The 12,381-nt window shown below is 45.9% G+C and overlaps 5 protein-coding genes across 5 annotated transcripts; 3 read left to right on the top strand and 2 right to left on the bottom strand.

Annotated features, from left to right (window-relative positions):
- Nucleotides 1–3,479: 3,479 nt before the first annotated feature.
- BDV38DRAFT_296662 (SDR family oxidoreductase) lies at nt 3,480–4,490 on the top strand (the record flags this gene model as incomplete). Its single annotated transcript, XM_032062976.1, has 5 exons — nt 3,480–3,555; nt 3,623–3,681; nt 3,738–4,112; nt 4,158–4,355; nt 4,407–4,490. 5 exons carry the CDS (start codon nt 3,480–3,482, stop codon nt 4,488–4,490), a joined length of 792 nt encoding a protein of 263 aa, XP_031908815.1.
- Nucleotides 4,491–4,923: 433 nt separating this feature from the next.
- On the top strand, nt 4,924–6,113 carry BDV38DRAFT_260387 (uncharacterized protein). Its single transcript, XM_032055915.1, has one exon. The coding sequence runs from the start codon at nt 5,042–5,044 to the stop codon at nt 5,684–5,686; it is 645 nt and encodes a 214-aa protein (XP_031908814.1). The 5' UTR covers nt 4,924–5,041; the 3' UTR covers nt 5,687–6,113.
- Nucleotides 6,114–6,717: 604 nt separating this feature from the next.
- BDV38DRAFT_200894 (uncharacterized protein) lies at nt 6,718–8,487 on the top strand. Its single transcript, XM_032052449.1, has 3 exons — nt 6,718–7,311; nt 7,372–7,605; nt 7,712–8,487. Exons 1-3 carry the CDS (start codon nt 7,151–7,153, stop codon nt 8,289–8,291), a joined length of 975 nt encoding a protein of 324 aa, XP_031908813.1. The 5' UTR covers nt 6,718–7,150; the 3' UTR covers nt 8,292–8,487.
- Nucleotides 8,488–8,638: 151 nt separating this feature from the next.
- On the bottom strand, nt 8,639–10,698 carry BDV38DRAFT_287463 (flavin-containing monooxygenase; the record flags this gene model as incomplete). Its single annotated transcript, XM_032060879.1, has 8 exons — nt 8,639–8,772; nt 8,822–8,991; nt 9,046–9,579; nt 9,638–9,901; nt 9,955–10,023; nt 10,071–10,320; nt 10,379–10,392; nt 10,451–10,698. 8 exons carry the CDS (start codon nt 10,696–10,698, stop codon nt 8,639–8,641), a joined length of 1,683 nt encoding a protein of 560 aa, XP_031908812.1.
- Nucleotides 10,699–11,570: 872 nt separating this feature from the next.
- BDV38DRAFT_260384 (DUF3140 domain-containing protein) lies at nt 11,571–12,224 on the bottom strand. The gene is made up of 2 exons (XM_032055914.1): nt 11,976–12,224; nt 11,571–11,919 (listed from the first exon to the last, which is right to left on the bottom strand). The coding sequence occupies exons 1-2, from the start codon at nt 12,068–12,070 to the stop codon at nt 11,718–11,720; spliced, it is 297 nt and encodes a 98-aa protein (XP_031908811.1). The 5' UTR covers nt 12,071–12,224; the 3' UTR covers nt 11,571–11,717.
- Nucleotides 12,225–12,381: the final 157 nt, after the last annotated feature.

The raw sequence follows: 12,381 nt of genomic DNA, 5'->3' as shown, positions 1-12,381 counted from the left end.
CTGCGTGTACATTCATAGACAGAATCATCTACTCTAATTACGAGCTTAAACCTTGGAATTTGGGGTTCAATAAGGAGGGAACGTCCCTCAATCATTTCCTTACATCAAACTCGCCTTGTCCTTGAAAGCACTCTGGGCCACCCCAATAACCTGAACAAGATGAGCCTCACAGTCGCCTGCTATAATTGGGGAAATGGTATAGAACATAATCATGCTCCCCAGCACAAACTTAGTATTACTTGGCAAAAAAAAAAAAAAAAAAAAAAGAAGAAATGAAAAGTTTTGCCACAACACCCAGAAGGGGCAGGAAAACAACCGGCGTGCCCATCTGCCGCCGTTCTGCCAACCAGCCCAGCCAATCTACTATAGCGTGGTAATGTTGAAGAGCAAGAATGATGAAGGTTAACAGCTGGCTCATTATGATGACCAGGTTTCAGGAATGTGGCTGTGGACATTTCAGACAAGGCGTATATGTAGTTCTCGGCCGCGCCTCTCGCCGTCGGAAGGCCGCCGTTTAATAGGGCCACCTATGATAATGGCTTTCCGTGTTGAGGTCCGTTTCAGCTTGAGAGATTAGGAGAATTCCGTCAGAATGCCGGGTTAGTGAAACAGAGAGTATAAAGTTGGAGACTAGCCGTGCATGTAGATCAAACAGTTCCAGATTCAGGATGGACAACATCTACCATTCTGTCAGGGCCGGCTGATATGGATCGGGCGTCGAGTTCATATGTTAAGGGCAGGTCTGTTGACTGGTATGCCAATGCCCGCCTGCGTGGAGTTGCGCCGGGAGGGAAGGCGGAAAATAGGGTCACTGTTTCAGGCAAGATGCCATTTTTAGTTGAGCAGTCGAGAGTCTGGTGAATTTAGTCTTTCTATTTTCTTTCCTATTATTGCAAGCATTCAAAAGCACTAGGTAAGTACAAGAATCGATTTTTTGAGAGCAATCTGTAGCTACGAACGGGCATAGAATGTCCGGAATATTTATCTCCCGAGTCTTGGAGTCAAGCCGTGATATCTCGTTATGGGTGCGAGCCGGAGATATAACAGCACAGCTGTTCAGGCAGGATGCAACTGTGAAAGAGAGGAAGCCTAATAACATGGTAGAAATATATGGATAATGAGCGCGATACGGAGTGTCGTTGTTACCTTTAGACCATGAAGCCTGGGTGGAATGTATCTACATGACATATGCATCGAGGTATGAAAGGGCCGACTGATAGGACGGCAATGCGAGGCTATATGTGGATCGATCGAAGCCGTCCGATTGCGGTGTAGGCTAAGTGGTGTACCAGCCTTTTAACTCGTTCTTTACAGTGGCCACTAGCTTTCGAGGTGATAGATTTATTTAGTTTAACCAACCAACAATTAGCCTGCCGGGGCTTCCCTCTACGACATTGCCATGAAATAAAGCCACCATAATGCCGCCAAGCCTGTGATCACTGGAAAACGAAAATAGGTATTTGGGAGTAGATTTGCATTGCCTCAATCAATCCGTAATCAACACAACCAACGGGGTCCTCTGGCTACAGTAAATCTCAGGCTGCTATGCGTGAGTGCTGTCGGGCCCGCCGACAGCTAGAAAGTGGCCAGTAACCCACTTGACGATCCTGAGAAGCTCGTAAACAGAACCTCTGTTTAGCAGCATCAAATGTAAAATGAACCAGGACAAAGGAAACCAGATTCATAAGCGCGTAGTCTTTCTAAAGCCCAGAACCAGAGTGGGCTTGACCTTTGGACCTTCCCCAGAAATCACCGGGTTCGGGGCGGGTCTAGCGGGGAACCTGGTCAGAATTAAGATAAAAGCAGTATATATTTCTGGATCCAGACTAGTTGATATTCCGAATAAAAACTCTACTATTATTAGTAGATATTATAGTAGAACTTAATAAATAGATAGAATTGGCTAAATATAGTATATTGGTGTTTGTAAAGTTGGTAATATTTTACATTGTCTGGAAGCTCTATTAGTCTGCTGTATGTTATAGGAAAACCGAAGTCGTCATGCAGTTGGTAACCTTGAAGATTCGGCTTGGTGGCTATTCCTCGGATTAGATTGAGGGCACTGTAATAGATGAGATCATTGCCCATAAGGAATCCCAGATACATATCGTGGTACTAGGAGAATGTTCACTATACTAAATCCTTCGCGCTGCGTTAGTGTCCAATGCTTAAGTCATCTCACATGATTCCTTCAGCACCTCCTGTTCCCAATGACATCCATCAAACTTCCCCCAGTTCCCCATTTCGGAGCATATACGAATAAAAGTCCCTACGACTAGGGATATACCAGCAAAATACCAGACAAAGCCCCAACAAGGCCCTTCAAACCAACATTACACGCAAGCAAACAATAGAATCAACCGTCCCCCCACAGCAATCAACAAAGGCCCCACAATGCCACAAACATACTACACTTGTCCATACCCAAAAACGCCTTGTTCGATTGCGACGTCTCTGCTCGGAACATCCTGGGTCGCAATGGTCTTCATATACGGACCGCACACTACCATGAGCCATATCCTGCTGAGCGCCTATGCCGTGGCCCAGGTGCTGACACTGCTCCTGGATCCAGAGACCTATTACCAGTTCACTAGAAAGAATCCGGATGGTACGGAGGTGAGGGTCCGACGGCCAATTGTAGGGTTCAGGCGATGCGAGACCGTGGTTGGTGTGACGGGTGGGTATGAGGTGCGGGCGGATGGGTGGAGGCATGAGCCGGCGTTGATACGAATTTAGTTTTTTCTATTATTTGGGGGGGGGATGTAAACTGGTAGTAGTAACGGTTTACTTGTGTTGGGGTTTGTGGGTTGGAAATAGGTTGAACTTAGGACTACTGGGGGAGTGGAGAAGCAGCTTGACCTAAAATCATACACGAGGGTCGGAATTAACTTCGGAAATAGCCATGCGATTATTGCCTGCAGTATTGGCTTAGTTTGAAGTTTGATATACATGCAGATGATGAGACTTGATCTTAGCCAGTTAAAGAAGATTGGAATATTCGCAACAGCCAAAGGAGTGAAAGATGATCGTCGATTCTGCTTGTAGATTAAATTAGGCGACCATAAGAAACTTCAGACAGAGCTTTCTTTCCCTTGACGTTATTTGTTTTTCTTTTCTTCCTCATCACTTGGAGATTATTCATGATAGCGAAGTTTCTGTCGCACTTTTTTCTATAATTTGTGTAGGTGCATGATTTCCTCAACTCAGTTAGCCTGAGTCTTATATAGTCAGGCGGGAGGGGGTGGTTTCCACTTAAAGACAACTTCAAGCTTATTACTATCTCTTTTCACCATCCTGGTCTATTATATATTGATTATTTGGTGGTACTTGACATTCCGGAGCATCTCCGATGCGGGGATTTGAGTATCTGCGGGGTTGCCCGAAGCCATGTCAAGGCATTCATAGATAACAGCCTCATTCAGTGTTTACCCTCATCCTATACCTGTATACTGTGGCATACTCAATATATTCAAATCAAAATGGTTCTTGCACAGCCAGAAAACAAACACGTGCTCAAGGCCTTTGACCTTTCAGGCAAAGTCGCAGCTGTGACTGGTGGGTTTCGATTTATGCAGTACTACGATCTCACGTCCGTTCAGTAACTTACCCTGTATGTCCTCAGGTGGTGCCCGCGGTATTGGCTTAGAAGTCTCAATAGCATTAGCAGAAGCAGGCGCTGATGTAAACCTCGACCCCTCAGTTTGTCAATATGGACACGCTACTAAGCTACGGAATAGGTCGCCCTGATCTATAATTCATCCAAGACAGCCGAGTCACTTGCGACAGAAATAGCAGCCAAGCACAACGTCAAAGCGACCGCATATCAAGCCGACGTGGCGAACCAAGAAGACATCGAAAAGGCAATCAAGCAAATCACCGCTGACTTCGGCAAGCTAGATATCATTGTCGCAAATTCAGGAATCTGCTCCAATGTTCCTGCAGAGGACTACACTACTGAACAATGGCACAATATTACCAAGGTTAACTTGGACGGTGCATTCTATACCGCCCAAGCTGCGGCCCGAATCTTCAAGGAGCAGGGATACGGAAATGTTATTTTCACGGCGTCTGTTAGTGCGACTTTGGTGAATGTGCCTCAGAAGCAAGCTGCCGTAAGTGGGCTTCGGTGGGAAGTTGTGCTGGGCTAATGATAGTAGTATAATGCCTCGAAGGCTGCGGTTGTTCAGATGGCTAAGTGTCTGTCTGTTGAATGGGTGGATTTCTGTCGTGTGAACTGTATCTCGCCTGGATTTATTGCTACGGATATTCTGGATATTCATCCCAAAGAGTGGCGGGAGAAGTGGTTCGATATGATTCCGGCTAAACGGATGGCTGAGGCTTATGAACTTAAGGGTGTAAGTAATGACCCGCTGGGCACGGATGTGATTTGCTGATGTGGTTGATAGGCGTATGTATTCTGCGCTTCTGATGCGTCGAGCTACATGACTGGTGCGAATATTGTTATTGATGGTGGCTATACTCTCCCTTGACTGGGTTTGGCTGGGTATTAACTTATACTCCTCCATGACCTTGGAAGGGAATATTAGTAATTGTACGGTATGAGGATAGTGTAGGAAATGACATCAAGTATTTTGTGTCACGTGCGTTGGTTGAGTATATACGGAGCAATTCTAGGTAACAACAGAAATAACACGGTTATCCGTGGTATTTAGAAGAATGTAATCTTTCTGCCAGGCGGATACTATTTTAATAGTTTATAGCCTACACTAGATTTGTCCTAATTCAGTATTTAGGTCTTATTACTAGTAAATATAGCTAGTTGTAACGGCGGTTGCCTTACTAGTCAACAATTATCCCGCCGAGTGCGCAGTGTCGGACATCTAAATAGCTGCCTAATGTAATCCTATATAAAGTCCAATCATATAGAGGATTTAGATCTTTCAGTAATTCATTTGATTCTAATCTGAAGATATTCTTATAGAGAACCCTAAATAGTCATTATTTTTCTCATACTTCTAATTTTATAGCTTGTTAACCTACTAAGCTCTGAAGATATTTTACTAAGGAGCTTAGTAGCAACATGCTTGTCGCCATCACCCTCAACCTTTTATCAAATATCTGCCAACAGACCATAGGCCGCTTCCTCCCCATCGATGTGGACCGTTTCCCCCTTTTTCGTCGACAAATAGACGAACCACAAGACTGGCACGACCCATATGACTGGGACGTCTCATGGCCCCCAGACCCTGCTGAATCGGTGACTGACCGGACTCTCTTCGACACCCGGGGATGTATAGTCTATGGCTACCCCTCTACTGGCGGGGTTCTTATCAAAGAGGCTGATCTTCTCGATATGCTTTTTCTGTCGCTTCCGCGCTCTCATATATTGCAGCGCTCACCAAATGCGGACGAAGAAGATAGATTCTGTAATCTTATGCGACGGACTGGTGCAACGTTCTGGCCGAGTAAGAAGAGTCGGGTTTCAGTACTGCTGGGCTTTAGGGAGAGCACAAAGGAAGAAGAGAAGGTCATAGTATACGGTTGGCCGGCAGATGGAGTGGGTGTGTGGGTACTAAGATTTGAAAGTACCGAGCAATTACCAGATAATTTTGGGAGAATAAGTTTCGCGATGAATATGGAGGAGAAGATAGAGATTATGAGAGAGTATGGCGCCACATTTGTTGAAGATGTTACGCAGGTGGAGGAACTTCATGATACGTTTTGATACCTTTTATTCTTGGTACTTGTGAAGAGGAATTTCGTTATGCTACCACATGCTGGGCTGTAGAAGGCTTAGATGATGTGGAGACGGAGCCGTCGCAGCCCATAGTATCATGAGAGCTGTCTGTATCCGTTTTGGTTCTTTAAGAAACTAAGATAAACTCTCGTCAAGCGAAACACAAGCATCAAGCTCTGGGATGCCCAGGGCGGCTCGGAGCAACAAAGCTTTGAGGGCTGTTCCAATTTAGTTCTAGATGTCTTATCAGGTAATGCCCATATGAAACACGAACAAAGCTCTCAAATATCCGTTAAAGTATCTTGGGTATGTTTGAAAAGGTGAAAGAGTTTTATGGCTTCCTTCTGAACTTCGTGAACCCATTTGTCAGAACATCACGAATACTATGCTGGCAGTTAGGTGTCAGGATAGTCGCGTTCTTATTATTAAATTCTGTACACCTTCTAATTAAATCTGTTTATAATAATACGATTTTCTCTACTTATACTTCTAATCTCCATTCAAAAAGAGGCCACGGGATAGATAGACGGTCACAGAGTATAGTGAATCCTTTCAACCTCTGTTGAGCCACTTTTGTTTTTCTTAAAAAAAAAGAAAATGAAAGAAAGACTATTTGTAATCTTATTCAAGCAAAAGTAGCTAGAAATATGAAGTAAGACGTCATTCAGCTTGAAAGGTTCAATAACGACATCCCCAGCTCGTTTGTAAATGACCTGAAAAGGCAAACTCATAGACAGCGTGCAACCCCAATCCATAAGTCAGACACCACGAACCTCAGCCCTTTCCCGAGCGAAACACGACACTAAGGAAATCAGTCATGCGTCATTTCAAGAATGATGTGGCTATGCTCCGGCCGTTACAAACCCGCCTGCAGGAATTGCGCCAATGAACTGGGGCAATTCCATCCGATATCGCGGGTAAGCGCCGACTACGTGGCTGCCATGCGCTCCACTCAACACCACTCGCTTGAAACCTTCTCTGATGTGTCACCACCTGAACCTGAGGAGAGCTCACCTCACCTATCAGAAGGGTGATCAGAGACAGGCACACCGGGATCTTGCCAATCTGATATGCCCAAAGTGCGGGGCGATTTCCAGTGCAGATAATGCGGCCCCAACAATTTTTTTGTTAGCGGTCAAACACACTGGGTTTCAAGCATTCGAGCGCTGTTGGTCACTGGTGCCCTATTTCTGCCTGCGTAGTGCTGCTTCTTTTTTTCTGCTCGTGGGATTTGCCGTGAGGCTTTTATTCTTGACTTTACTGGCTCCCCCCTGTTTGTGATACGGCTGTCTGCATGGAAGACGTAGCTCTCGACGAGTGATAAAAAGAGGGGCTGACTCTCTTTTCGTCCCTTTTTTTAATTATTATTATTTTACCTTATTGAATAGGTATCTGCATTATTATCTGATTCCTGGCCAAAGCTGTGATAAAGAAAGAGCAAATCCACCTCCCATGTCAGGCCGAAACATCAACCTCCTAAGCCTAGACGGCGGAGGCGTGCGAGGTCTCTCTTCGCTTATTATCCTCAAAGAGATCATGGAATCCATAGACCGCGAGAATCCCCCCAAACCATGTGATTATTTCGATTTGATAGGAGGCACCGGATCGGGTGGGTTCGTTCATCGTTCAAGGCTGTGTGGCCGGACAATAGATGAGTACTCACCATGTTGCAGATTAATAGCGATCATGCTCGGGCGCCTAGAAATGGACATTGATCAGTGCATTCATGCTTACAAGCTACTATCGCAAAATGTGTTCTCTCAGAAGAGACTCCTACCAATCGGTAGTAATCTGCGCAGTCGCGCGAAATACGACATCAAGAAGGTGGAGATGGCGTTACGAAAGATCTTGCGGGAGCTGAGTTATGAGAAGGATGCTCTGTTGAGGGAGGACGCCGGGTGTAAGGTGTAAGTAACCCTTTTTCTATCTTGGAGTCGCTTGCGATGCTTCGTTTTCCTTGGTTATGGGGTGTCGCTCTGGTGAGGTAGCATCTGGACTAATTCCATGAGTTAGATTTGTCTGCGCCACCGACGATACTAATCGGAGACTGGTCCACATGACAAGCTACCCCAGCAAATACTGCTCGAATGAGCTGTTCAAGTCCGCAAAGGTCTATGAAGCTGGGGCCGCTTCTTTTGCTCACGCACCGCTTTTCGACTCCGTTAAGATCGGCCCTAGCGGACGGCGATTTCACGATAGTAGTTTGGAAGCTAATAACCCGATGAGAGAAGTATGGATCGAAGCGAGAGGCGTTTGGCCGGCAGGGGCCTTGGAGAATCAACTAAAATGCATGGTTTCCATTGGAACTGGGGAGCCATCGATCAAACGGTCTCGCAGACGATTGTTCGGTTTGGTCAAAGCGGCTGATGTGGATGTTGTGGACCCGGAAATCGATACGAATCGGTTCATTCAGGAGCATACCGAGCTAGATGATGAGAATCGGCTGTTCCGGTTTGATGTTCCCAATGGGCTGGGAGAGATTGATTTGGATAGTATTGAAGAGATGGAGACTATTGTTGATGCGACTCAGGACTATCTTGAGAAAGAGCTTGTATATAAGCAGATCCGGAGGTGTGGGAGGGCTCTGGGTTGATTTCACAGCTCATGGGTAAAGTGATCATGACCTGGTTGGAGGCCTTTTGATTTAGGTTGGTTATTTGCATTCTGGTTGGCTTTTTGAGAATTATGTGGCGGCTATTGTCTTTCGGGCTCATTTCTTGTTGATATACTCTACTCGCTTAATTCAGTGATTACTATAGATTATTGCCCAAATGACGCTCTGATAAATACCGCTTATTTCGCACAGTACGTAGAGGTCAGAATAGAATTTAGAAAAGGAACATTCATTTCATAACTACCATGGTATAGACCTAGTCAGTACATGACCAGCGTACCATCCATACGATATCATGATATCTAATGCAAATTTATGTGCCTGGACTACTTTAAATAGTAAGCCAGATCAGCACCCTCCTTTTTCTCAAATGCCAACTGTCCATTACCCATGAATCTGAAAGGGTTGGAGGTATTATATTGGATCTCAAAGTCCTCAGGGCGAAGCTTTTCCATGCATGCTATAAAGACTGTCAGCATGACTGATGGGTGTTGAGAAGGATGACATACCTTGGAAATGAAGGACACTTCCCGGATACATGGCAGTGACAGTATTGTCGGCTCCTTCGTTCCTTTTACTGTACCAGGCGCTGCAGCCCTTGGACCAGACAGAGCGGCTCAGGGTTTCCTGAGCGAATTTATTATAAGCATGGACCACGGAGTCTTTCACGACGACCGATCTGGAAGATATTAGTTTCGCCAAGAATATAGTAGAAATGAAAACGAAAACCTACTTAATATCCTCTGTGGCAATCTTCTCAATCCAGTCCACCATATAGCCAGCCGAGAAATAAAGCGCCGCCGGCAAAGACCCATGGCCAACGGGATAGTTCGGCCCACCAAAGATAAAGTAGTTGGGAACCCCGGCAGCACATGTTGCAAAGTATGCTTCTGGCGTGTCCTTCCATTCCTCAGCGAGGCGGCGACCGTCGCGCCCGACTAACTCCCAGGGCGGAATGAATGAGTTGTTGAAACCCGTGGCGCAGACAATCAAGTCAAATTCTTCTTCTCTTTCGTCTGTCTCGATACCGTTTGGCGTAATACGATTAATTCTACTCAACGTTATCCTAGCGTTGTCCTCCTGGATGGCTTCCAGATAGCCTTCGCCGGGACTAACACGTCGACATCCAATTTCGTACGTTGGTATCAGCGTCTTAACCAGCTCGGGGTTCTTGGATAAGCGGCTTCGCATCACCCCCTGTACCCAATCGTGCATGGCCTTGTTTTCCTCAGAACCTGAGATCATTATGCTATATACGCTATTCACACTGCAGTCAATCTTATGTTAGCCGGATGATCAGTTAACGAGTAGATGGAGAGCCATACGACCCCTCAATAGATTTCCTGTACTCCAGAAACTCTTCTGGATTATCCTGAAATCGCTGTTTTTCCTCTTCTGTGTATTGGAAGTTCGTGCCCATCCCATCCCTCGTTAATTGACCACAGAGATTGGGGGTAATCCAAGTTGCATGGCGAATATAATTGACCAGCTTGGCGGCTTTGCGCTGGAGAGCTGGAATCACCTGGATTCCCGATGAGCCGTTGCCGATGACTGCGATTTTCTTTCCCTCGTAGTTGTATGCCGGATCCCTGTCGACGTGAGCTATTGTACCACACTACTTTGGATATAGAATTGAACCTACCAGTGAGCAGTATGAAGTAGCTTCCCCTTAAACGTATCCAGCCCCTCGATATCGGGCCATTTCCACTGACTGGTATCGTTAGATTATCTTCATGGAAGAAGTAGACGAAGACTTACTTGAGAACACCACTCCCATCTAGCATAATATCCGCCTCGTCTTCTAGAACGAGTTCACCCTGTTGCAATTGGAGTTTCCATTTCCCCTGCGTCTCGCTCCAAATCGCCTTGACGAGCTTCGTATTGAACTTGATCTTTTCCTTCAGGTCGTACTTGTCAGCAGTATTGACAATATACTCCTGGATCTCCTTTCCACTGGCATAGTAGCTAGACCAGGCGGGATTAGGCGCAAACGGGAACTGATAACTGTCTTTTTCAAGTCAACCTTATTGTGATCCAGACCATTCAGAATACGAATCTCAACTCACGAATAGGAATATCACTAGCATCGTCAGTATACATTCATCTATATACACAGCAAACCAAGTTAGACCACTCACCACGCCACCCCAGGGTAAATATTCTCAAACCACGTCCCACCAACCTCCGGGTTCTTCTCGTAGATAGTGAGATCAACGAAATCCAGGGGCCTCTCGTGCTTGAGCTTATACGCAATGTTTAAGCCAGAGATACCTGCTCCAATACACACCACGCGCAACTTTCGAGGAGTGAAGGCAAAAACGGAGGGATCGACTTTCCAGTCGTTCTGAGCTTCGCCATTGGATACGGAGGCTTCATTTGAAGGCATTTTGGGTTAATGGGGATGGAGATATGGGTAGGGGTGGATCTGGGGTCAGGGGTATTGGTCCCATTATATAGGGGGATGGCTATATAAATTGGCGAGTAGAAAGCCGTGAAATACGCGAGGCTGTAACATGACTCGGAACTGACAACTGTTCACTTGTTGGTTGTGGGTTGGAAAAAGTTAAGCCAGAGCCGGCCCCGTTTTGCTAGTGGCAGTGTTACAACCTAGGGTGTTGTTGATCGTTGATCTACCCGGATACATCCCGTGTTTGGTTACGTGGGTCAGGCAGTTGGGTTATATATTTTTTTTGTGTTTTTGACCTACGAGCAGGTATTCGACATAGGCAGTGAAGAATGTAAGGTGAGAGAAAATAAAATAAAAAAAGAAATAAAGGATTGGCGAGGCTAGAGTTGCTGCCATGTGGTTCTCAGTAGTTCCTATGCGTCGCTAGACTGCTCAGGTCATGCCATGCAATGCAGTTGGTCAATTCCTCGTAAAATCCACTATTTTATACTACCTAATGCACGTCCGTGCCTCTATACAGCCTAGCGTAACATTGGTCTGCCCGTCAAGCAAATGGAATTACGCAATTCAATCGGATATGCAGTAGTTGGGACGGCGGGCGCCAATGGGTCTCCAGAAGGTTTGGCCCCCATGGGTCTAACGGCTGCTAACGTGCGCCGTCGAGTGGAGCTGCTGGCATTCGATCCCGCCGAGTCGAGAGTGTTGTAAAGTACGATAGGCAACACTATACTCTCTATTCCCTACAATTGCAGAAGGGAGCCTTATCGTGCAGATCTTCTTTAACACCTGGCCAGATGTGTGCCTTGAATTAGATCCGAGGTGTATTCAGGTAAAGTAATGGTTCTAATGGAGGGAGGAATACGAGTCTATCAAGATGGTGTAAAAGATAGTAATTTGATAATGAATATAGACGTAACAATTATTCTACGTATATCGCATACATAGCGTACATAGCGTACATACCGATCACTGCGTGTTACATATGTGCACGTCTAGAATCAGGACTTAAATGGATCGTGTCCCCAGTTCTTCAACGACCGATGGCTCTTACTGTTCGGATCCTGCTTGGCTTTCTCTTCCTGCGCCAAATGCCGCTTACAATACGACACTACCCGCCGCATGTGATCGATGTCCTGGTCGGTATATCCTTCTGGATCCTTGGATGGATTGTGCTCTAGAATGTCGACGATCTTGCGACCGCTGTGCTTAGTTAGCTTTCGTTCAAAGCATGCAAAAGGGGTCAGAGTAGATGAGACCTTTCATGTCCGATTGTCTCTCCTGATTCACCACTCCATCCGGAAGACTGAGACTGTTCCTCTTTGAGCCAGTCGCGGAGTTCGTTGGGGGTCATATTGACCAGGTCGTTGAATTCCCTGGTTGTGGGTTAGCTTAGGATTAGGGCAGACTCGGCAGGGCCGGCAGGGCAAAGTACTCGATGACGGTGTTCTTGTCTTTGACCATTGTGATTGCTATTCTAGGGAGTCGTACTATTTCTTGGTGATGTTGGTTCTTTATTTATTTTCTTGTGAGCAGGAAACGGCGATATATTTATACCGGAATGGAACTGACGTCATGGATGGATCGGTAGGTATAATTGAGTTCATTATGATGTTCAGGCAGCCCGGCTGTTCGTTTAGGTTCGCCTGCCGGAAGTCAATCTGG

This window comes from Aspergillus pseudotamarii (assembly GCF_009193445.1).
Source record: "Aspergillus pseudotamarii strain CBS 117625 unplaced genomic scaffold BDV38scaffold_77, whole genome shotgun sequence".
Taxonomy (NCBI): domain Eukaryota; kingdom Fungi; phylum Ascomycota; class Eurotiomycetes; order Eurotiales; family Aspergillaceae; genus Aspergillus; species Aspergillus pseudotamarii.
The sequence above is the reverse complement of the archived record's forward strand: the minus strand, read 5'-3'. Positions and strand labels throughout refer to the sequence as shown.

Bases quoted from the DNA above. Each gene is read 5' to 3' on its own strand.
- BDV38DRAFT_200894 (XM_032052449.1), top strand. From the start codon at position 7,151: ATGTCAGGCCGAAACATCAACCTCCTAAGCCTAGACGGCGGAGGCGTG. The intron at 7,312-7,371 runs GTTCGTTCATCG...ACCATGTTGCAG, and splicing joins GGAGGCACCGGATCGGGTGG to ATTAATAGCGATCATGCTCG. The intron at 7,606-7,711 runs GTAAGTAACCCT...TCCATGAGTTAG, and splicing joins GAGGACGCCGGGTGTAAGGT to ATTTGTCTGCGCCACCGACG.
- BDV38DRAFT_260387 (XM_032055915.1), top strand. From the start codon at position 5,042: ATGCTTGTCGCCATCACCCTCAACCTTTTATCAAATATCTGCCAACAG.
- BDV38DRAFT_260384 (XM_032055914.1), bottom strand. From the start codon at position 12,070: ATGACCCCCAACGAACTCCGCGACTGGCTCAAAGAGGAACAGTCTCAG. The intron at 11,920-11,975 runs GTCTCATCTACT...AACTAAGCACAG, and splicing joins GAGACAATCGGACATGAAAG to CGGTCGCAAGATCGTCGACA.